The 25,247-nt window shown below is 44.9% G+C and overlaps 2 protein-coding genes across 2 annotated transcripts in view; both read left to right on the plus strand.

Annotated features, from left to right (window-relative positions):
* The window catches only part of LOC141201399 (uncharacterized), a 259,824-nt gene that overhangs the window by 180,139 nt on the left and 54,438 nt on the right, over window positions 1-25,247 (plus strand). The window lies entirely within an intron of this gene.
* Window positions 15,038-25,247, plus strand: part of LOC141201432 (uncharacterized) — a 47,630-nt gene continuing 37,420 nt past the window's right edge. Inside the window, exons 1-6 of the mRNA XM_073663423.1 lie at window positions 15,038-15,124; window positions 15,253-15,432; window positions 15,515-15,638; window positions 15,722-15,816; window positions 16,015-16,105; window positions 18,149-19,186. Of these exons, the coding sequence (XP_073519524.1) occupies window positions 15,053-15,124; window positions 15,253-15,432; window positions 15,515-15,638; window positions 15,722-15,816; window positions 16,015-16,105; window positions 18,149-19,186 (1,600 nt within the window). The 5' untranslated portion in view covers window positions 15,038-15,052. The remainder of the gene's footprint in view (window positions 15,125-15,252; window positions 15,433-15,514; window positions 15,639-15,721; window positions 15,817-16,014; window positions 16,106-18,148; window positions 19,187-25,247) is intronic.

Consider the following 25,247-nt stretch of genomic DNA (forward strand, 5'->3'; position numbering starts at 1 on the left):
GAAACTTCCTGAACAGAAAAAAACATTTCTCAATTGTAACAAAGAAAGAATTCTCCCTCAACCTTTCTAATACAACACGGACATGTTCCTGGTGAGAATCCAAATCAGGAGAGAAGATTCTATATCATCAAGATAAATCACAAGAAATCTCCCAAAGTAATCAGAGAAATATCATTCAGAGAGTTGTGAGATCCTGTTGGTGCATTGGAGAATCCAAATGGGAGGACGAGATTATCGAATAAACCCTCAGACGTTAAAGACGCCGATTCCCATTTATCACCCGTCATGATGGGAATCAAATTGTAATAAGCCCCTCTAAGGTCAAGGTCAGAAAACCATTTATCCCAAAAGGCTGATTATATAGCTCAAGGATGAGTGGAAGTGGGTATGTATTCTTCATCGTGATTTTGTTCAGTACTTGGAAATTGAGGCAAAAACGTAGACCCCATCTTTTTTTTTTAAAGAAAAAATCCAGTAGCCCCAGAGGAGGAGAAAGGATGGATATGACCCTTCCGTAAACTTTCCTTTACATTATTTAACATGGAGGTAAGTTCAGGTCCAGACAAATTGTACAGACGAGCTCAAGTTAATAGAGAGAAGTTGTGTCAATGGTTTATAGTACCCCGAAAAAATATATATGTATAACCATTAGTCTATGAATCTACCACTTGGGTACTTCACACCACCATGGAAGCGGTAAGTGGTTCCCTACAGAAAACACTCATCATATAGAAAATGTACTCATGAACCAAGATGCATAAAATATAACAATACTTTATTAAATACAAGATAAAATACATTACAATACAAAATACAGTGGGAAACCACAAGATGGCGCCACAAACCCACAATATAATAACAATAATAATCTTTATTTATATAACGCCAACATATTCTGCAGCGCTGTACAATTCATATACAACAGTCATAAGTAACATAGCTAAAGATAATACAATAATTAAAGCAAAAATAATGACGATCCTGCTCGCAAGAGCTTACGATCAATAAGTGTTTTATGCATCTTGGTTCATGAGTACATTTTCTATATGATGAGGGTTTTCTGTAGGGAACCAGTTACCGCCTCCATGGTGGTGTGAAGTACCCAAGTGGTAGGTTCATGGACAAATGGTTATACATATATTTCTTCTATGTTCTAACATTGAGTTATTAGGGGCTGGTGATACCACCCACAAGAAGGTAATGTATATACTCTATTGCTATCTTACAACATGTGTCTATGTACTTGCTGAGACAGCAGAGACTTCTGCAGGTTCCTATAATAGTGTCTGACACTGGGTTCCCACTTGATGATTAATCCTGGCGATATAGAGATCCAGTACCTAGTTTTACATGATTCCATATTGTGGGTTTGTGGCGCCATCTTGTCGTTTCCCACTGTATTTTTATTGTAATATATTTTGTGTATTTTATCTTGTATTTCATAAAGCATTGTTATATTTTATGCATCTTGGTTCATCAGTACATTTTCTATATGATATGAGCTTTAGGTAATTTAGCATTTAGATTAATAGCACAATCATAAGGACGATGGTGAGGTAGTATCTCCGCCTCTTATTCCGAGAACACATCTCTGAAGTCCGTCAGGTACCACGGCCGACCCTCCAGACTAGAGAAGCAAATTTGTACCGACTTTAGACATTTCACAATTTCCTTCTGACACCAATCAGCAAGTGCTTCACTCTATGCTCCACACGCACTATTTCCGTTATCATCGTTCTGCTCCGAGCACATCATACACACGTCTCCTCTCCGTATACCTCATACACACACGGCTCCGCTCCGTACACCTCATACACACACGGCTCCGCTCCGTACACCTCATACACACACGACTCCTCTCCGTACACCTCATACACACACGGCTCCTCTCCGTATACCTCATACACACACGTCTCCTCTCCGTACAACTCATACGCACGTGGCTCCTCTCCGTATACCTCATACACACGCGTCTCCTCTCCGTATACGTCATACTCACACATCTCCTCTCCGTACACCTCATACATCTCGTACACACGCAGCTCCGCTTCGTACACCTTGTACACATACATCTCCTCTCCGTACACCTCGTACACACACTGCTCTGCTCCGTACGCCTCGTACACACGCGGCTCCGCTCTATACACGTCGTACAGACACAGCTCCGCTCTGTACACCTCGTACACGCACGGCACCACTCCTTATGCCTCGTACACGCGCGAGTCCACTCTGTACACCTCGTACAAGCGCGAGTCCGCTCCGTACGCCTCGTACAAGTGCGAGTCCGCTCCGTACGCCTCGTACACGCGCGAGTCCGCTCCGTACGCCTCATACACGCGCGGCTCCCCTTCGTATGCCTCGTACACGCTCTGCTTCACTCCGTACACATGCGCATAGCTCCCAGCCATCCCAGTTTCCGTGGGACTGTCCTGCTTTGAGGGCTCAGTCCTGCATCTTGTCACTGCTCAGCACTTGTCCCAGCAGTGAAGGTGGGGGTTTCGGCGTTGGAGCAGTGGGCACCAGGTAGTAGCTGGAAGCTGCAGCTACCACACGGCCGTGCTGTCAGTGCGCAATATTGAGGAGAATGACTATTCACTCCTCTCCACGCCCATAGTCCCGAATATCCCCGCAGCTCACCTCGGCATCTGAGGATGCATGGCAGTGATGTCATGCGCTGATCAGATGCTGAGATTAGCTACTGACAGACAGGACGCAGCGCTGGAGCAGACAGGAGGTAGGAAGGTGAGTAGAAGTGTTTATTTTTTTCATGTGTGCAGTGATGGGGGGCCACGCATACCAGGATTGGGGATAAGGGGGCCATGCATACCAAGATTGGGTCTGAGGGTGCCATGCATACCACGATTGGGTCTGAGGGCGTGTCACAGGTCTGTCAAAAGTGACAGACAGTTGCCCTGCAGTTGGTTGCAGGAGATCTCTACGTTTGGCATTACAGACATCTTCTTAGAGGCTGTCTCTAGGATACAGCTGCTACCTTCCTCTGGCCAATTAACACCCTGTCCTGGGGGTATAAATACCTGCTGTGTTCCAGAGGGAGGTGCCAGCGATTTTCATTACTGCTTGTGAAGGCTTTAGCAAGAGCAGTACTTCTTCCTCTCTGGAGCTTGAGGACATGTGTGCATTTGTCTGGAGTCATCTAAACCTAAGGTATTTCCCTGTTTGTTCTCCCTTGTTGTCTTTAGTGTTCAGTGGGGATCGACTAGTGCTCATCTCTTCCCTTCCCTAGCCTTAGCCATATGCCAGGGAAAGATAGGGCGAGGCACGCGTGCGGCGATTGGTGAAGAGCCAATATAGGGTCGTTAGAGGAGACAGGGTGACACTAGACCAACTTAGGAGGTCTCAACTCCACCCCTTTCCCTAGAGTCTGAGCTCCTTCCCCTCTTCCCTTAGTGTTGCACTAAGTCTTTCCCACACCTTGCATGACAGGGGGCCATGTATGCCAGGATTGGCTCTGAGGGGGCCAAGCATACTAAGATTGGGTGAGAGGGGGCCATGCATGCCAGGACTGGGGAGGAGGGTGGCATGCATACCAGGATTGAGTCTAGGGTGCCATGCATACCAGAATTGGGTCTGAGGGGCCCATGTACAGTACAAACCAAAAGTTTGGACACACCTCATTTAAAGATTTTTCTGTATTTTCTTGACTATGAAAATTGTACGTTCACACTGAAGGTATCAAAACTATGAATTAACACATGTGGAATTATATACTTAACAAAAAAGTGTGAAACAACTGAAAATATGTTCTAGGTTCTTCAAAGTAGCCACCTTTTGCTTTGATAACTGCTTTGCACACTCTTGGCATTCTCTTGATGAGCTTCAAGAGGTAGTCACCGGAAATGGTCTTCAAACAATCTTGAAGGAGCTCCCAGAGATACTTAGCACTTGTTGGCCCTTTTGCCTTCACTCTGCGGTCCAGCTCACCCCAAATCATCTCGATTGGGTCCAGATCTGGTGACTGTGGAGGCCTGGTCATCTGGCGTAGCACCCCATCACTCGCCTTCTTGGTCAAATAGCCCTTACACAGCCTGGAGGTGTGTTTGGGGTCATTGTCCTGTTGAAAAATAAATGATGGTCCAACTAAACGCAAACCGGATGGAATAGCATGCCACTGCAAGATGCTGTGGTAGCCATGCTGGTTCAGTATGCCTTCAATTTTGAATAAATACCCAACAGTGTCACCAGCAAAGCACCCCCACACCATCACACCTCCTCCTCCATGCTTCACGGTGGGAACCAGGGATGTAGAGTCCATCCGTTCACCTTTTCTGCGTCGCACAAAGACATGGTGGTTGGAATCAAAAATCTCAAATTTGGACTCATCAGACCAAAGCACAGATTTCCACTGGTCTATTGTCCATTCCTTGTGTTCTTTAGCCCAAACAAGTCTCTTCTGCTTGTTGCCTGTCCTTAGCAGTGGTTTCCTAGCAGCTATTTTACCATGAAGGCCTGCTGCACAAAGTCTCCTCTTAACAGTTGTTGAAGAGATGTGTCTGCTGCTAGAACTCTGTGTGGCATTGGCCTGGTCTCTAATCTGAGCTGCTGTTAACCTGCGATTTCTGAGGCTGGTCACACGGATAAACTTATCCTCAGAAGCAGAGGTGATTCTTGGTCTTCCTTTCCTGGGGGGTCCTCATGTGAGCCAGTTTCTTTGTAGCGCTTGATGGTTTTTGTAACTGCACTTGGGGACACTTTCAAAGTTTTCCCAATTTTTCAGACTGACTGACCTTCATTTCTTAGCTGCTTTCTTCTTTCCATAATACAAATTCTAACAGTCTATTTAGTAGGACTATCAGCTGTGTATCCACCAGACTTCTGCACAACACAACTGATGGTCCCAACCCCATTTATAAGGCAAGAAATCCCACTTATTAAACCTGACAGGGCACACCTGTGAAGTGAAAACCATTTCCGGTGACTACCTCTTGAATCTCATCAAGAGAATGCCAAGAGTGTGCAAAGCAGTCATCAAAGCAAAAGGTGGCTACTTTGAAGAACCTAGAATATAAGGCATATTTTCAATTGTTTTACACTTTTTTGTTAAGTATATAATTCCACATGTGTTAATTCATAGTTTTGATGCCTTCAGTGTGAATGTACAATTTTCATAGTCATGAAAATACAGCAAAATCTTTAAATGAGAAGGTGTGTCCAAACTTTTGGTCTGTACTTTATGCCAGTATTGGGTGTGAGAGGGCCACACATACCAGTATTGGGTGTGAGGGGGCCACGCATACCAGGATTGGGGCTGAGGGGGCCAGGCATAACAGGATTGGGGCTGAGGGAGTTACCCATACCAGGATTGGGGCTGAGGGGGCCACGCATACCAGGATTGGGGCTGAGGGGGCCACACATACCCGGATTGGGGATGAGGGGGCCACACATACCACGATTGGGTCTGAGGAGGCCACGCATACCACGATTGGGTCTGAGGGGGCCATGCATACCACGAATGGGTCTGAGGGGGCCATGCATACCAGGATTGGGGAGGAGGGGGCCATGCATACCAGGATTGGGGAGCAGGGGGCCATGCATACCAGGATTGGGGAGGAGGGGGTCATGCACACCAGGATTGAGTCTGAGGGGGCCATGCATACCACGATTGGGTCTGAGGGGGCCATGCATACCATGATTGGGTCTGAGGGGGCCATGCATACCAGGATTGGGGCTGAGGGGGCCATGCATAACAGGATTGAGGCTGAGGGGGCCATGCATACCAGGATTGGGGAGGAGGGGGCCATGCATACCAGGATTGGGGAGGAGGGGGCCATGCATACCAGGATTGGGGAGGAGGGGGCCATGCATACTAAGATTGGGTCTGAGGGGGCCATGCACACTAGGAATGAGCCTGAGGGGGCCATGCGCACCAGGATTGGGGTCTAGGGGGCCATGCACATCAGGACTGGGTCTGAGGGGGCCATGCACATCAAGATTGGGTCTGAGGGGGCCATGCATACCAGGATTGGGTGTGAGGGGGGCCACGCATACCAGGATTGGGGCTGAGGGGGCCACGCATACCAGGATTGGGGATGAGGGGGCCACGCATACCAGGATTGGGGATGAGGGGGCCACGCATACCAGGATTGGGTCTGTGGAGGCCATGCATACTATGATTAGATCTGAGGAGGCCATGCAAACCAGGATTGGGTCTGAGGAGGCCATGCATACAAGGATTGGAGCTGAGGTGGCCATGCATACCAGGATTGGATTGAGTCTGCGGAGCCCATGCACACCAGGATTGGGTCTGCGGGGGCCATGCACACCTGGATGGGGGATGAGGGGGCCATGCATATCAGGAATGGGGATGAGGGCTGTCTGCTGAATGCCCCTCATACCAGCGCCCCTCTGACAACTCCTCCTGCCAGGGAAGAAAGAAATGGTAAATGGGCGTATATTGGGGTGTGGCCAGGGTGTACACACGCGGCTCCGCTCCGTACATCTCGTATACGCGCGGCTCCGCTCCGTACGCCTCGTACACCCGCGGCTCCGCTCCGTACGCCTCATACACACGCGCGGCTCCGCTCCGTACGCCTCGTACACGCGCGGCTCCGCTCCGTACGCCTCGTACACATGCGGCTCCGCTCCGTACACTTCGTACACATGCGGCTCCGCTCCGTACACTTCGTACACAAGCGGCTCCGCTCCGTACGCCTCGTACACACGCGGCTCCGCTCCATACACCTCGTACACACGCGGCTCCGCTCCATACACCTCGTACACACACGGCTCCGCTCCGTACACCTCGTACACATGCGGCTCCGCTCCGTATACCTCGTACACATGCGGCTCCGCACCGTACGCCTCGTACACACGCGGCTCTGCTCCGTACGCCTCATACACACGCGGCTCTGCTACATCCACACTGTAAACCCCTCCTGTCCCCACACATAACCTTCAGCTCATCCAGCACCATGACAACCAGCACAGCAGAGTCCTGCATCCACTGAGGCCCCTGATCATGTGACCCCTGACTCCTCCCCTCTTGTGACCTCATCACAGCTCCTGTGCGCACAGAGCCGCCATATATGTGGTGGCGGCTCTGCAGGTGGAGGTATGTGGAGACCCTCATTACTGGGCGCAGGGGGCATTAACCCCTTCAGCACGGAGACTCTTTTGGGGTCTTGTGTTGCCCCTTTATAAGAATTATAAGGTTTTTGTTCTGTTTCCTGTAATAGATACATACGACCCAACTATGGAGACAGGAAGGGGGGAAACGTATTGTTCTCATAGTACAGGACCCCTTTACTGCCCCACAGTGTAATGCCCCCATTATGCCCCTTATGCAGTATGTATGATGCCCCCACACAGTGTAATACCCCCATTATGCCCCTTATGCAGGATGTATGATGCCCCCACACAGTGTAATGCCCCCATTATGCCCCTTATGCAGGATGTATGATGCCCCCACACAGTGTAATGCCCCCATTATGCCCCTTATGCAGGATATATGATGCCCCACACAGTGTAATGCCCCCATTATGCCCCTTATGCAGGATGTATGATGCCCCCACACAGTGTAATGCCCCCATTATGCCCCTTATGCAGGATGTATGATGCCCCCACACAGTGTAATGCCCCCATTATGCCCCTTATGCAGGATGTATGATGCCCCCACACAGTGTAATGCCCCCATTATGCCCCTTATGCAGGATATATGATGCCCCACACAGTGTAATGCCCCCATTATGCCCCTTATGCAGGATGTATGATGCCCCCACACAGTGTAATGCCCCCATTATGCCCCTTATGCAGGATATATGATGCCCCACACAGTGTAATGCCCCCATTATGCCCGTTATGCAGGATGTATGATTCCCCCACACAGTGTAATGCCCCCATTATGCCCCTTATGCAGGATGTATGATGCCCCCACACAGTGTAATGCCCCAATATTGCCCCTTATACAGTATGTATGATGCCCCCACACAGTGTAATGCCCCCATTATGCCCCTTATGCAGGATGTATGATGCCCCCACACAGTGTAATGCCCCCATTATGCCCCTTATGCGGGATGTATGATGCCCCTACGCAGTGTAATGCCCCCATTATGCCCCTTATGCAGGGTGTATGATGCCTCTACGCAGTGTAATGCCCCCATTATGCCCCTTATGTAGGGTGTATGATGCCCCCACACAGTGTAATACCCCCATTATGCCCCTTATGCAGGATGTATGATGCCCCCACACAGTGTAATGCCCTCATTATGCCCCTTATGAAGTATGTATGATGCCCCCACACAGTGTAATGCCCCCATTATGCCCCTTATGTAGTATGTATGATGCCCCCACACAGTGTAATGCCCCCACTATGCCCCTTATGTAGTATGTATGATGCCACTTATGCAGTGTGTATGATGCCACCACACAGTGTAATGCCCCCATTATGCCCCTTATGCAGTATGCATGATGCCCCCACACAGTGTAATGCCCCCATTATGCCCCTTTTTCAGTATGTATGATGCCCCCATTATGCCCCTGTAATCAGGTGACTGGATACAACACACAGGCAAACAGACACCCTCTAACCTTATGTTACTTTATCTACTGACAAGGGTGATGGTCCGGGCACATATAGGCCATTATGTTCTCCCACATGGAACACATAACTACGGACATGCGCAGTCACGGGTACGAGTGGCGCGGCGGCAATCAGTTTATCTGGCGTTTCAGTGTAAAGCACTTCAGTTCCGGACATGCGCACTAGGGGATGGTCATTATCGGACCTCTAGCGCATGAGAAGTAGCGCAGGTGCAGTACGTTATTGTAGACAGACTCCATTCTATATGTCCTATGACAATACACCTCTAGTAATGGGAATGGGTCTCCTAGTCTGGGAGGGGTTTTGGATGAAGTGGGATATTTATGCATGGACACCTGGCTATTAGGCACACTATGCTGAACATCATGAATTATCATCCCTGTATTAAGCCTCCTGATGAAGCTGTTGGGGAAACACGCTGAGGCAGATTATTGAAACATTCTCTGATGAGTACCATACCCTTTCCTTTTTACAGGGTGGTCCAAAAGTAGGTGGACAGAAAATAATAACATTTATTTTGATTTATATATAAAATTATATTTACTAACACAAGCATAACATTGACAATTAGATATTCTGAACAATAATACAAAAGCCCTTAAATTTTATCAACGCAGGTGCTCAAACTGTTTTCCATTACAATTTGCACAGCTTTGAAGTTTGCCTGTCGCTTCAACAAACTTTTTTACACAAGTCCTTTGGGTATTAATTTCTTGAAATGCATCTCTTATGTAATTTTTCAAATCACTGACACTTTTTGGTTTTCGATTATAAACTTTGTCCTTGACTACTCCCCATAAGAAAAAATCCATTGGGGTCAAGTCTGGTGAACGTGCCGGCCAATCAAGTGGGCCTCTTCGGCCAATCCATTTATTAGGAAATGTTTCATCAAGATTCTCGCGGACCACTCTTGAATAATGTGGAGGGGCCCCATCTTGTTGGAAATAAAGGTCATTTGAATTAGGCTGTTGCTGTAACTGGGGAACAACTTGATTCATTAGAATTTCGAGATACTTATCTCCTGTGACTGTTCCATCAAAAAATATTGGTCCAAAAACACCAAAACTTGAAATACCACCCCAAACATTGACACCAGGCTCATTTAGTTGTTGCTCTAATGTTAAATGCATGTTCTCATTTTACCAGTAAATACAATTATGTCTGTTAATATGGCTGGATAATGTGAAAGAAGCTTCATCACTCCACATGTTATCTAAAATTACTGGATTTTCTTCAATTTCGTTAAGCATAATCTCACTAAATTGTAGCCGCCTGTCTGGATCATCCTCCAATAAATCATGAATTAGACGTGGACGATAAGCTTTCCACCCAATAGATTTCAGGATTCGCAGCTCGTGAAAATCCCAATTCCAAAGAGGCTCTTCTGTGGACTTTTTTGGACTCTGAAAAAATGTTTCAGCAACAAGTTGTTTATTATCTTCTGTACAGACTGTTTTGGGTCGACCAGTTTTTGGAGCTTTAAGGATTGAGCCAGTGGCATTGAATTTGTCACGAATGCGGTAAATGGTTTGTCTCTTTGGGGCTTGGGTACCCAATGTTTCAACCCAATTTTTCAGCATTTTGAGATTTCCAATACTCTGTTAAATTCCATTTTCTTTGATATGTTTTTAAATTATTTGCCATTATGTGTTATCTGAATTATCTGAAAAGAAAACAGATTTTGGGGAGATCTATCTGTGAAAACTAGATAACTTAGCAACCAATCAGATTCCACCTTCCACTTTCCAAAGAGTCTGTGAGGAATGAAAAGTGGAATCTGATTGGTTGCTAAGGGCAACTGAGCCAGTTTCACTTTACACCTTGTTTGATAACTCTCCCCCTTCATAACCTTATTACACTTTCTGTCCACCTACTTTTGGACCACCCTGTATACCTTGAGACATTTTTTTTTATATACAGTTAGGTCCATATATATTTGGACAGAGACAACATTTTTCTAATTTTGGTTCTAGACATTACCACAATGAATTTTAAACAAAACAATTCAGATGCAGTTGAAGTTCAGACTTTCAGCTTTCATTTGAGGGTATCCACATTAAAATTGGATGAAGGGTTTAGGAGTTTCAGCTCCTTAACATGTGCCCCCCTGTTTTTAAAGGGACCAAAAGTAATTAGACAATTGACTCCAAGGCTATTTCATGTACAGGTCTGGGCAATCCCTTCATTATGTCATTCTCAATTAAGCAGATAAAAGGCCTGGAGATGATTTGAGCTGTGGTGCTTGCATTTGGAAGGTTTTGGTGTGAAGTAAACATGCGGTCCAAGGAGCTCTCCATGCAGGTGAAACAAGCCATCCTTAGGGTGCATTCACACATCGCATATTTCCCTGCGGTTTTTTACGCGCGCATATTTTCCTGCTTTTTTTTACCTGCGTTTTTTTACGCAGGTAAAAAAAGCACCTCCATTCACACACTGCATAAAAAAGCGCAGCAAAAAACGCAATGTGAAATGAAGGGTGACATGTGTACTGTCTGTGTCTGTGTGTCGTGTGTGTACTGTCTGTGTCTGTGTGTCTATGTGTCGTGTGTGTCCCTAGCAGTGTATGTACAGACTATGGATACTCACCTACCCAATGGATGAGAGACGCGTCTGCTCCGTCCCGCGCTTGCAGCATCTGCCGTGAAGCGATCAGCAGACTGTCAGCTGACCGGCTTGTAATCAGCTGACCGTCCGGTTACAAGCCGGTTAGCTAACAGCTGATCAGCTCACCGGCAGATGCTGGAAGCGCGGGATTGGAGCAGACCGGGCGCCTCTCCCCTGACATCGGGTAGGTGAGTATCCATCCTGCGCCTCCGTAAAAAAGCGATGGAATTACGCAGTGTGTGAACACCGCTGCGTAATTCCATCGCTTATAATGGGCACAATAGGAGAAAGCGCAGGACGCAGCTGCGCTTTCGCGCTGCGTAATATAACACAGTGTCTGAACGGCAAAGTGAATTTCCCATTCACTTTGCTGGCAGACACAAGGCACATTGCGTATTTTGAAAAAGCGCACGCAAAAAAGCGCGCGAAAATACGCAATATGTGAACGCAGCCTTAAGCTGAAAAAAAAACAGAAAAAACCCATCCGAGAAATTGCTACAATATTAGGAGTGGCAAAATCTACAGTTTGGTACATCCTGAGAAAGAAAGAAAGCACTGGTGAACTCATTAATGCAAAAAGACCTGGGCGCCCACAGAAGACAACAGTGGTGAATGATCGCAGAATAATCTCCATGGTGAAGAGAAACCCCTTCACAACAGCCAACCAAGTGAACAACACTCTCCAGGAGGTAGGCGTATCAATATCCAAATCTACCATAAAGAGAAGACTGCATGAGAGTAAATACAGAGGGTTCACTGCACGGTGCAAGCCACTCAAGCATCAAGAATAAAAAGGCTAGACTGAACTTTGCTAAAAAACATCTAAAAAAGCCAGCACAGTTCTGGAAGAACATTCTTTGAACAGACGAAACCAAGATCAACCTTTACCGGAATGATGGAAAGAGAAAAGTATGGCGAAGGCGTGGTGCAGCTCATGATCCAAAGCATACCACATCATCTGTAAAACACGGCGGAGGCAGTGTGATGGCTTGGGCATGCCTGGCTGCCAGTGGCACTGGGTCACTAGTGTTTATTGATGATGTGACACAGGACAGAAGCAGCCGAATGAATTCTGACGTATTCAGAGCCATACTGTGTGCTCAGATCCAGCCAAATGCAGCCAAACTGATTGGTCGTCATTTCATACTACAGATGGACAATGACCCAAAACATAAAGCCAAAGCAACCCAGGAGTTTATTAAAGCAAAGAAGTGGAATATTCTTGAATGGCCAAGTCAGTCACATGATCTCAACCCAATTGAGCAAGCATTTCACTTGTTAAAGACTAAACTTCAGACAGAAAGGCCCACAAACAAACAGCAACTGAAAACCACAGCAGTGAAGGCCTGGCAGAGCATCAAAAAGGAGGAAACACAACGTCTGGTGATGTCCATGAGTTCAAGACTGTCATTGCCAACAAAGGGTTTTCAACCAAGTACTAGAAATGAACATTTTATTTACAATTACTTAATCTGTCCAATTACTTTTGGTCCCTTTAAAAACAGGGTGGAACATGTTAAGGAGCTGAAACTCCTAAACCCTTCATCCAATTGTAATGTGGATACCCTCAAATGAAAGCTGAAAGTCTGAACTTCAACTACATCTGAATTGTTTTGTTTAAAATTCATTGTGGTAATGTCTAGAACCAAAATTAGAAAAATGTTGTCTCTGTCCAAATATATATGGACCTAACTGTATGTCAGAGTTAACTAGGGCTTCTGAAGGACAGCCACCAGTGAGCGGGGGCGCCATTGTCGTTCCTTAGGGTGCTAACCTCGGCAGCTAGGCAATATCAGCTTTGTTTAGGTACAGGATAGGGTACAGTAGTGACTGTTTCATTTGTTCAGCAGCATCATTGCTTACATCTGTTTATGTACATCCACAACAAGCCATTCAGCAGGTAATTTTGCTAGTTTTTAGTATAAGTAAATATATATGTTGTTAGTCCCCGTTTTCAATTTATATATTTAAAAAGGTTTAGTATTTTATTTTAGGGTGGAGTTCCCACAGTATTGTCCCCTTCACACACAATATGGTACCATCTACCCCACGGAGTACCCCACAGCTAATGAATGAATACTCACTTAGCCCCATTGTTGGTTCAGATAATAATGAACCCAGTATCTATGAGATATTTGCCGCACAATAGTTGGTAAGACGGTATCATCCATAGTGGCCGCCCATGCGGCCTGTATGGTGCCCATGAATTGAGACGGCTCGGCACCGAGCACGCTCTCCTTACCCATCATCACAATTTCAGTGATATCCACATTCCTATGATGGTGATACCATTGAATAGAACAGTGAATCAGGGAGTTGAAGGGTCCCTGATCCACCATTCAGCCGTGTGTGTGTGTGTGGTGTGTTTTTTTGTTTGTTTTTAAATATCAGGAATTGGGAGGGCAATCATACTGTCTGGGAGCCCTCATTCTGAGCTAGATGGGCACACAGGAGAACAAGGGAATAAGGGAATATTGCCACCCGATAGGTGTCAGCTGTATGTATGTAATACTAACGGCCCCATACACGAGATAAGTGTTGGCTAAGCGGTCATTTGGCAGACTGCTATCTCTTCTGACTTCTCTGTACACACAAATATTCCAGCTTTCCTGTGGTCTATATGAGAAAGTCGCCTCCAGACTCCTCTATTGGAAGATTATCTACAGGAAGAACAAACGGATTAGCCTCTGAAATTCAGGATGCCAGATCCTTCTCTGCCCTGACATTATCTGTTGGGAGGCCCCCAAATAATGTATATAGTCTACCAAACCCCGGAAATCAGTGCTTTCATGCAACTTTAGTCTAATGTGTATGGGGCATTAAAAAGTAACTTATTGGACATTGCCTCTGGCCCGGCCTAATAGACTTTTCTACATTGCGGGCCCAGACACCATTATTGGTTATTTAAGTATCGTAGTAACTATGCAGCCCCATACTATCAAGTACTTGGGAGAGGAGGGGCGCTCAGCCGAACTCTGTCAAACCATCTTAGATGCCATGTTTGCTCTTGACAGCAGCAAGTGGTTAAACTGCCAGGGTTTGTGTAGCCATGTGGCCATCTGTGCCATCCCTGCGGTGTACATCTATGTTCTGGTGCCCAAAAGAGTTACTTTTTAACATGTTAAACATTTGTTTTAAAATAATTAACAAAATGTTAATATCTGCTTTTTTATGGAGTTTTTCTTGTAATATAAGACAGCCTAAGGCCAGAAATAGACTTCATAAAACACTGTACATGGAGACTTTGGCATCAAATACCTCCTGTCTTGGTGAGACTGCTATCAAATAATTTTTGTCCACGGTATTTGTGCAAACAAACAAGCTTTTAGAAATGCCTCAAACTTCTGTGTGTGAATCAGACCTGAGCTCTAACTTGTTAGAAGATGACAGTCCGGTGAAGTAAGGAAACATATAGACGGCCGTTGGGGATGTAGTTTGTGACGGACTCTGGCTAAATATGTTTCTAGACCTGTAGTAGAAGATGAAGATGTCGTCCTCATCATGAAATAGTTATTTCTCATGTCATGTGTAATTAATATCTCCTGCCGTATTGCTAATGCTGATTCCAGTGTCAGTAAATGAGACAAAAATTAGCAATAAAGTAGAGGAGTCTATGACAAAGTATTCAGCTGCAGACTCCAAGGAAGAAACTGCTTGTTGTCTGTGGCCTAAAATATATAGGTTTTATTACTAGATGTAAAGAAGAAATCTAAATACTGTAGAACATAAATCTCAAATGTTTCCCTTATTATCTCCAGTAATTGTATTATTACACAGGATTTTTTGATGTTACATCTGCTCAACTTCTCATTTAGGTCTCTACAATATTAGATCCTCTTAGTGAATATCTTCTATATTAGAGTTTTCCTGATTTACCCATCAAAGATAGTTATGGACACAGACAAGATGGCTGAGAAAATATTAAAAATCACCCTAGAGATCCTCTTCTGGCTTACTGGAGAGGTGAGAGATTCTGATTATGCCATATTACATCATTTTATCTATGGCAATGAAAGATGGACAGAACTGGAGAGGTGAGGACTCTGGAAATGTCTGTAGTGAGATTTATTAATGTGTCTCTCCATAAACAGGACTACACAATAATGGAGAAGACCTCTAGTGAGCGTTGTCAGGACCATGTGTCTGAGGGATTAGGAAGAACCCTGAGCCCAATCACAGGGCTTCCACCTCATCACCTGGTACATGAGAATATGAATGACCTTAAGATCCTAGATCTGGCCTACAAGATGATTGAGCTGCTGACTGGAGAGGTGACACTGCAGGGAATGCTGAGACATTTTATAGTAAAGCTATGAAGGGATTGGGGGATAACTCTGTCATTGTATGTGTCAGGTTCCTATAAGGTGTCAGGACGTCACCGTCTATTTCTCCATGGAGGAGTGGGAGTATTTACAAGGACACAAAGATCTGTACAAGGACATCATGATAGAGGTTCCCCAGCCCCTCACATCACCAGGTAATAGACAGGACTAAATACACACGGCCTATAATTATCTGTATGTAAAAAATGAATTCAGTCCCTGTATGTGTTTCCTCCAGATCTATCCAGTAAGAGGACAACACCAGAGAGATGTCCCCATCCTCTTCTTCCACAGGACTGTAAACAAGAAGATCTCAATGTTCCTCAGGATCAGGTAGATGGAGAGAAGGTGTCACGAGATCTCCCCTATGATGTGTAGATGGCTGTGAAGGTCTTGTGCTCAGTCTTGTGTTATCCACCAGTATTATATGTTTTATACTTGTGTAATGAGAACGGTGGAGATGGCAGGATTAGTGCTGATCATAGATGTGACTGCTCCATCTGTCTGTGACTTGTACAATATTTTTTTCAGGATGAAGATCTGTTCCATATTAATACTATAGAGACATATGAAGGGGGTGATGACCTCTGTAAAGAAGAGATTCCTACATATGACTACCCAGGTGAGTAGTAACCACTAAATGAAGAGAAGTCACAGGCTGTGGATAGTTTACTGGTCATGTAGGCTTGCCATATCAAAATCGTGTGACCACCATTTTGGATCTAGACTAAAACCTTCTCTTCCACCAAAAATTGTTCAAATGACTTTGGGCATTGAAAGCCCTTTTCTATACAACTTACAACCTGGAAGATCCACCTACCAACTGAAATTAGAAGATCCTGACTTTTACCTGCCAGATCTGTAAACTACAAAGCTAAATGACAGCGTACGTAGAATGTGCTGACAAGTTAGAAAATCACTTGAAGAAAAATATTATGATGAGCCTGTAGGAGAAAGTGGAGGGTAATGATGCTGTCTGCTTCCTAGAATCCTGATATCTTATTAGATTAATCTACCTTCTCTCCGTTCTGTGCGGCTGAATGTGCTCATATGGTTCCAACAAGACCAGGTCCAGTCTTTATGACCAAACCTCGCTTTTATGATCGGCAACATTAAATGTGCAGTGAGGACCAAGTGTGAATTTCTGTAGAATAACAACAGAGTTTCCCTTTACCCTGACTTTTCAATTTGTTTTTAAACCAAATAACTTCAAATAGATAAAGTATACAAAAAAACATTACACCTGTGCCATGATATATCTCTAAGCTGTGAGTGGCTGATGGCTGTAATAAAATTTACTCATGCCTGCAGGAGATATGTTGGCATGACTCGAGCCCTGGTTTCATGGATTCACTCCATGTCATAAATTATATTATCGATCCTAAAGAATTTAGATGCAATTTATCCTGAAATGGGGAGCACTAATACTTTCTCTACTCTTCTGGTCAGGACTCATAGTAGCTCCAATGGTCTACCATAAATAAGTGCAACTCTGGTTTAGTGTTGGAGTCCTCCCCCTTCCCCCAAACATACATTCTTGTTGGGGATGTAACGTGTTTTTTTATTGTCTTTTTTTTTTACAGGTTCATTCTGTATGATAGTTTGATTGTGGTGGGATTGGCCTGCCTCACTTATGTGAGTCTGTAACTCCCTGGTAGTCCTTCAAAAAAGGTCTCCATTGTCTCTTCCAAATGCCCGAGTTCTTAATTTAAGACATTTCAGCTCTGCACTATTATAAAAAGTTCTCATTAAATGTATATTTCTTCTTGATACTCATCTGACAGAAAATATTGGCCCTTACTATTGTTTAAATTGCCAGGAGCTACCGAGAAGCATACTCTAATTATCCCAGATAGGCTTCACCACTAGTTACTCTTTCTTTTTTTTTTTCAATCTTTTCATTAGATGTGTTATTGTCTATAGTCAAAGTTTTGCCCATCATCCTTTAACCCCGCTACATGGATCTATACTTACACAAAGACCCCTAGGCTTGGACTTGGTGTTGCCTGCTGTTCTGTGGTGTAAGATTACAAGAAGAATAGTCAGGTTACCGAATCAGAACCAGGAGGGCAGAAAAAATACAAATTCAGAAGACACAATAGTAGTCAGTAAATGGACTGGGATCACAAGAAGAAACGAAGAAGAAAATACACAACACGGGGACTTAACCAGTGGAGAACAAGGCTGTATCAGGCAGCTTCTGGCATTATGCATAAGCTTTAGTAGGGTGTAGTGCTTTCCATTTGAGTTAAGTAGGGAGCAAATTTAACTTTGGAAGAGCGGATTTTGCTGGATTGGTTTATGGAAGCCATGTTGCTTTTCAAGAGTTTTTGAGCCACTAATAATGTGGAAACCTCTGTTTTTCCATTGACAGATGATGGACCTGAGTGGGGGCTTGTTTTTTGTGAGATGAGTAGAAATTTTTATTGGTATCATTTTCTCATATTTCATATTTGTGAAGCATAATGAACAAAGAGTTGAACACCAAGCTGTACTGGTTCATGCTATGACGTTTTCTATTAGACTGTGAACTGTCATTGTCTTGGTGAATGATTCAAAATTTTTACATAACTTGCCATTTGTACCAACAGTTTAAGTAGAAATGTTCAAAAATATAAATTTCAAGAATATTTTATTCAAATGTAATTTTTTTTTTACTTAGCAGATGACTGTACTAGGAGATCAGAGGGACAGCTGACATCTTCAATTTTCAAATCAGATGAGCTTGAGATCTCACAGGATACAATTGAAGGGAATGCCATTACTCCAGATATGCCATCATCCCTTCACAGTAAAGATGTGCCATCTGATCCTTTGGAACAGGTCCTATCTTCTGATTCATTACTAACTACTAAGGAAAATCAAAGTCACAAAATAAGCATTAAAAAACAAACTGATCCTAAAGCTAAGAAGCCATTTCCATGGTCAGAATGTGGAAATAATTTTACCCTCAAAAAGTTTTTTCTTAAACATCAAAAAATTCACACAGCAAAGAATAAATTTTCTTGTTTCAAGTGTATGAAATGTTTTAACAAGAAAGCAAGTCTTCTTAATCATCAAAGAACTCACTCAGGGGAAAAGCCTTTTTCCTGTTCAGAATGTGGGAAATGTTTTAACCAGAAATCAGATCTTGATAGACATCAGAGAACTCACACTGGGGAGAAACCTTTTTCCTGTTCAGAATGTGGGAAATGTTTTAACCAGAAATCAGATCTTGTTACACATCAGAGAACTCACACAGGGGAGAAGCCTTTTTCCTGTTCAGAATGTGCGAAATGTTTTAACCAGAAATCAAATCTTGTTAAGCACCAGAGAACTCACACAGGAGAGAAGCCTTTTTCATGTTCAGAATGTGGAAAATATTTTACAGAGAAATCAAGTCTTATCAAACATCATAGAATTCACACAGGGGATAAGCCTCTTTCATGTTTTGAATGTGGAAAATGTTTTAACCTTAAAGTGGATCTAGATAGACATCGGAGAACTCGCACAGAAAAGATACCTTTTTCATGTTCAGAATGTGGGAAATGTTTTAACCAGAAATCAGATCTGGTTAGACATCAGAGAACTCACACAGGGGTTAAGCCATTTTCCTGTTCAGAATGTGGGAAATGTTTTAACCAGAAATCACATCTTCTTAGTCACCAGAGAACTCACACAGGGGAGAAGCCTTTTTCCTGTTCAGAATGTGTGAAATGTTTTAACCGGAAAGCGCATCTTGATATACATCAGAGAAGTCACAGAGGGGAGAATCCTTTTTTATATCCTTAATGTGGAAAATGTTTTACTTGAAAAGACACACTTTTAGCAAGAAAAATTCTTGCTAATAAGTGAGTGCATCCTATAGACTGGAGATAGCTTCCTGTGACTAAGAACAATGAGACTGTGTCCTTCCTGATCAGTGAGAGAACTGCTGTCTCCTCAAGCCCCACACTTAGATCTGTTTGGTGCAGAGGAGGAGAGGAAGGTATCGGGACCTGTCCGGAGGCTGCACGTCCTGACTGAGCAGCTGAAGAACCTAGCTCATGGACCTTTCAGATCATGTAACACTGTTTTACATATTTTTAAAAGTTGTCAGGTTCCGTTATGAACTGTGCCATTTCTTAATGAGTTTGACCTGAATTTAAATTGGACAATGAGTTTTCCTTTTACTGCTACATATAATTAATGATAAAAGTTTCAATACTTTGAAACATTATTATTTTTGTAAATATACAGATGCAGAATATTTTATTATGCCAATTTTCTGATATTTATGTAGAGAAAACTTAGAAACAATTCAAATAACTAAAACCTGTCTATACCCTATTGCGAATTTTAAACAGTTACAGAAATTGCACTACAAAATTAGTCCTCATTCAGTAACAACTGTTTTTTGCTTGTTTCTTGTACTACTGTATCGGATCATCTCTTAAAATTATGCCACAATAATCTGGAAGCATTGATGGATTTCATTTTCCTTGAAATCTTTTCTCCATAGCTGCAATATCTTGGTTACATCTCTCACCATCCTTGTCTCTCACTACTCCACAGTTTGGTGTAAGAAAAGTCTAGAATGTAAGCAATTAATCATTAAGGACTAGTGATGAGCGAGCACTAAAATGCTCAGGTACTCGTTGCTCGGGTCGAGCAAATTGGAATACTCGGGTGCTCGATCCGAGCAACGAGTCCAATGGAAGTCTATGGGAAACTCGAGTATTTTTCAGGCGGCTTCCCCGGCGGTCTGCAGAGGGTCTAAAAATTGTCCAAATCGATGGGAACAGTGCTCAAATGACAAGGGAAAGACCCCTGCAAGCATTTCTGACTCCCAGGTCACTGCTGTAAACAATGTTGTCAGAGGTATTACGCCACTTTTACGGACTCACAATAAAACATACAAAACCAAAATGTATTTTCCTGGGAAATATGTTAAGGAACTTCCTTTCCAGGGTAATGACTTGTATATAAGGCAAAATAAATAGCCAAAAACAAAAATACTCCTCCACACCTTGGGCTATGTTCACAAGTAGCGTTTTTGATGCGTTTTTGCATTGCTTTCAACCAAGACAAATGCATTCACTGGGAAATGTCATTTTAACATTTTACAACCTTATCTGGCCATGCATACAGTGCTGAAAAGACATGGTAACAGCATGGGGAAGACCTCTGGAAGCATTTCTGACTCCCAGGTCACTGCCTAAAAGTGTGCCCATCATAAGTGATCCTGGGAGCATGCGAAGATGCCTCCCGTCATGCACCTGTCATTGCAGACTTGCAACAATCCCTGTCCACGTCCTTGTCACAGTGCAGCATTCAGTTGTCCCTACCCCATTCCTTGGAATGCAAGCGCAAGTATGCTGCCAGCCACCCACCCTCCCACATGCTGCAATACTATACTGCCAAATTTTTGACAGCTGCTTGCACTTGAAATGTGGCCTTTTAGGCTCGTGGAGGCAGAAGCTGTCCACAATCTTATGGCGGCGGCGGCCGGTTATCCATACTTTGTCCCCAGCTGGCACTATTTTTCCCGGTATCGTCTCCGCCTTCCACAAGCACGGGTCCCACAACATTACCTGTGCCCTCCCCAGTGCACTTACTAGGAAGGACCACTGAGAGTTGTATTTAGCTTGGTGAAAGGACTGACATAGAGGGAAACCGTATCTACCCTGGGTGTCATTTCTCCCAGGAAGTCCTCTAATGCAGCTTATTGCAGAAGCAGAAGCAATGGCAGCCCATCCAACATCAACTCGCACTTGTCGGTGGTGCTTTGACACACAAACATCTTTCTTTGCGTATTTAATTTGATGAATACAGTGAATACAGAGTTGAACAATGGCCTGATCTTCAATGCGGTATGAGAAATAACATGCATAAGCATGTCCGATCTACATTAAATGGATCAGCCATAGAGTGCCCGGGAACCTTCCCCCACACTTTTCTTAGCCAGGGCTGCTTCTCGGCAGGGTTGGACGGGCCCACCAGAGAACCGGAGACTCCTTCGGTGGGCCTTGGCTTCTCCTTCAGGAGAGTTCATAGTCCTGAGATGAGGCCATGATGATGATAGAGGCCACCATCTGCTTAGTTTTCTGTTACTTGGAATGCAAGCGCAAGTATGCAGCCACCCACGCACCCACAGGCCACAATACTAAACTGCCAGATTTCTGGGCAGCTATTTGCACTTGAAATATGGCCTTCTAGGCTCGTGGAGGTAGAAGCTTTTCACAATCTCATGCCAGCGGCAGCTGGGTGTCCATACTCGGTCCCCAGCCGCCACTATTTCTCCCGGTATAGTCTCCGCCTTCCACAAGCACGGGTCCCACAACATTACCCGTGCCCTCTCCAGTGCACTTACTGGGAAGGACCGCCTAACCACAAACACGTGGACAGGTAAATGTGGCCAGGGACGGTACGGAGCCAGTACACAGTTTTTTTTTGCTGAGAGTTGTATTTAGCTCGGTGAAAGGACTGGCATAGAGGGAAATCGTATCTACCCTGGGTGTCATTTCTCCCAGGAAGTTCTCTAATGCAGCTTGTTGCAGAAGCAATGGCAGCCCGTCCAACATCAACTCGCACTTGTCAGTGGTGCTTTGACACACAAACATCTTTCTTTGCGCATTTAATTTGATGAATACAGAGTTGGACAATGGCCTGATCTGCAATGCAGTTTGAGAAATAACATGCACAAGCACGTCCGATCCACATAAAATAGCAGCCATAGAGTGTCCAGGAACCTTCCCCACACTTTTCTTAGCCAGGACTGCTTCTCGGCAGGGTTGGACGGTCCCACCAGAGAATCCTCTGGTGTGCCCTGGCTTCTACCTCAGGAGAGTTCATGATAGCGCTAACTTTGCAGCTGCTATGGGGCTCTTGAGCGGGGAAGAAAGGTGAGCCCTCAGAATCAAATCCTCTGGTGGGCACAGTGTTTTTCAATCTGAAACAGCTTCTTAGTGGGAGTTGTATTTCACCACAGCCATATTCTTTAGCTCGGTGAAAGTACTGGCATAAAGAGAAACTGTATCTACTCTGGCTGTCATTTGTCTGTCACCAGGTTCCGCCCATTGTCATACACGACCATGTCTGGGTGTATGTTCAGCGGTGAGAGCCACTGATCAGGCTGCTGTGTTACAGCTTTCAACAACTCTGCAGCGCTGCTCGGTTTGTCACCTAAGTATTAAGCATGTTATCTTCAGCACAGCCTGTTGCCGCTTGGCCAAGGCAGTGCTGTCAGCTTGTGACTGATGTGGTCATTTCGGAGATGGAGGAGGAGGTGCAGGAGCTGAACAATGTGATTATATTGGGGTTAAAATTCTTTTATACTAAAGAATGATCCTATTGTTTTGGGGTTTTTTACGTTATTTTTTAAGACAAATGCATTCACCGGGAAATGTCATTTTAACATTTTACAACCTTATCTGGCAATGTGGTGTGTGACACATCATCAGACACATCCTGTTTTATTTATGATGGAGGGACTCTGAAAGTCATAAAGCCTATTTTTATAGGGCCATCAGACGGCCCTTACTATTCTTAAAAGGCCAGCAGTCGGCCCTCCCTATTGTTAGAGAGCCATCAGCCAGCTATGCTTTGTTGTTCCCATTATTAACAAGTGGGTCTCCTATACTGTTATTGCGTATGCAGTGACTGCAAGGGCTGCCAAAAATTTGGACGCAACCCAATACCCCTTTGAAGAGACATAGAGGAGGATCTTAGTAAAAAAACACATGAACATACTGTATAATTTTTTTTTTTTTACGGGCATAAACACCCTTTAAAATAATTATGTGGGTGTTGCATCACTGACCACGGTCACCCTGGTGATATGGTGGTGGAGGTTGAGGAGAAGGAGGAGGACAAGAGCAAATAGCCAAAATTAGGAAGCGTATACCCATGTGTGGGTGTGAGGAGGTGCATGGGAATACACCTCCCAAACAAAGACACTGAATTTTAGTTCATGTTACGCTGCTATCATTCGGTGGTGTTGAGAAGTCTGGCCCAATCCAGCCCTTGTTCATTTTTATAACAGTCAGCCTGTCAGCATTTTCAGTTGACAGGCGGATGCGCTTATCAGTTATAATTCCACCAGCGTCACTAAAAACCCGCTCTGATAAAACGCTAACGGCAGGGCAGCCCAGGACCTCCAAGGCATAGAGAGGCAGTTCATTCCACGTATCCAGCTTGGATACCCAATATTTATAAGGCACAGAGGAATCACGGAGGATGTTGGTACGGTCGGCAAGGTACTCTCTCAGCATCTTCCCAAACTTTGCACTCCTTGTGAAAGTACCCCGCACTTGGGGCCTGTGCGATGGAAGGGTCTGAAAAAACTGTCCAAGAACTTTGACAGTGTTCCCCTGCCTCTGCTGGATTACATTTGTGTCTTTCTCGCCTGTACTCCTTGGTTGTTCAACAAACTGTGACCTCTGCCGCCAGCGTTTTCAGATGGGAATTTTTTTAATAGTTCCGCAACAAGGGCCTTCTGGTACTGCCCCATTTTTGTAGACCTGTCCGCCTCAGGAATAAGAGATATAAAGTTCTCCTTGTAGCATGGATCTAGAAGTGTCACCAACCAGTAATGACTGTCACCCAAAATTTTGAGAATGCGAGGGTCATGGGAAAGGCAGCGCAACATAAACTCAGCCATGCGTGCCAGACTGCTAAAAGGCAAGACTTCCGTGTCCTCACCAAGAGGATGACTGACCATGCTCTCCTCCTCCTTCCCCTCTCTGTCCTCTGGCCATCCACGCTGAACAGAAGGTATGACAGCTGTGCAGGTAGTACCATCTATAGTGCATGAAACTAGCTCCTATTCTTCCTCCTCCTCCTCCTCTTCCTCATTGTCATCAAATCCACATTGGGATGAGATGAGGCTGGGCTGTGTGTAATCACCCTGTATGGTTCCTTGCTCCATCTCATCTTGTTCTGCCTGCAATGCATCCTCTTTGATTGTGAGCAGAGAGTGTTTCAGAAGACAGAGAAACGGGATGGTGACGCTAATTATGGCATCATCGCCGCTCACAATCTTGTTGGAGTCCTCAAAGTTTTGAAGGATGGTACATATGTCTGACATCAATGTCCTCTCCTGAGGTCTTATGTTTGGAGTCTGAACTGAATGCCGATGACCTTGTTGATGCTGGTACTCAACAACTGCCCTCTTCTGCTCACAGATCCTTCCCAACATCTGCAGTGTAGAGTTCCAACGCGTGGGGACAACACATACCAGTCTGTGAGCCGGAAGCTGCAAACGCTGCTGAAACACGGCAAGGGCGGCGGAAGCTGTAGGTGACTTTCTAAAATGGGCACACAGGCGGCGTACTTTAATAAGCAGATCCGGCAGCTCTGGGTTGGATTTGAGAAACCGCTGAACCATGAGGTTTAGCACATGGGCCAGGCATGGTACGTGTGTGAGCTCGCCTCACCTCAGAGCCGCCACCAGGTTCCGGCCATTGTCACACACGACCATGCCTGGCTGTAGGTTCAGCGGTGTCAGCCACAGATCTGCCTGCTCTTTCAGAGCTGTCCACAACTCTTCAGCATTGTGCGGTTTGTCACCTAAGCATATTAGTTTCAGCACAGCCTGTTGCCGCTTGGCTGAGGCAGTGCTGCAGTGCTTCCAGCTTGTGACTGATGTGATCATTTCGGAGATGGAGACTGAAGAGGAGGAGGAGGCTGAAGAGGATGAGGTGCAGGAGCTGTAGACTGTGGGGGCATCCCTGATTGACCTAGGGCCCGCAATCCTCGGCGTCGGGAGGACATGTTCCGTCCCAAAGTTCGACTGGGTCCCAGCA

This window comes from Phyllobates terribilis, unplaced genomic scaffold, assembly GCF_046119375.1.
Source record: "Phyllobates terribilis strain yellow unplaced genomic scaffold, ASM4611937v1 Scaffold_115__1_contigs__length_5345438, whole genome shotgun sequence".
In the NCBI taxonomy this organism is placed as follows: domain Eukaryota; kingdom Metazoa; phylum Chordata; class Amphibia; order Anura; family Dendrobatidae; genus Phyllobates; species Phyllobates terribilis.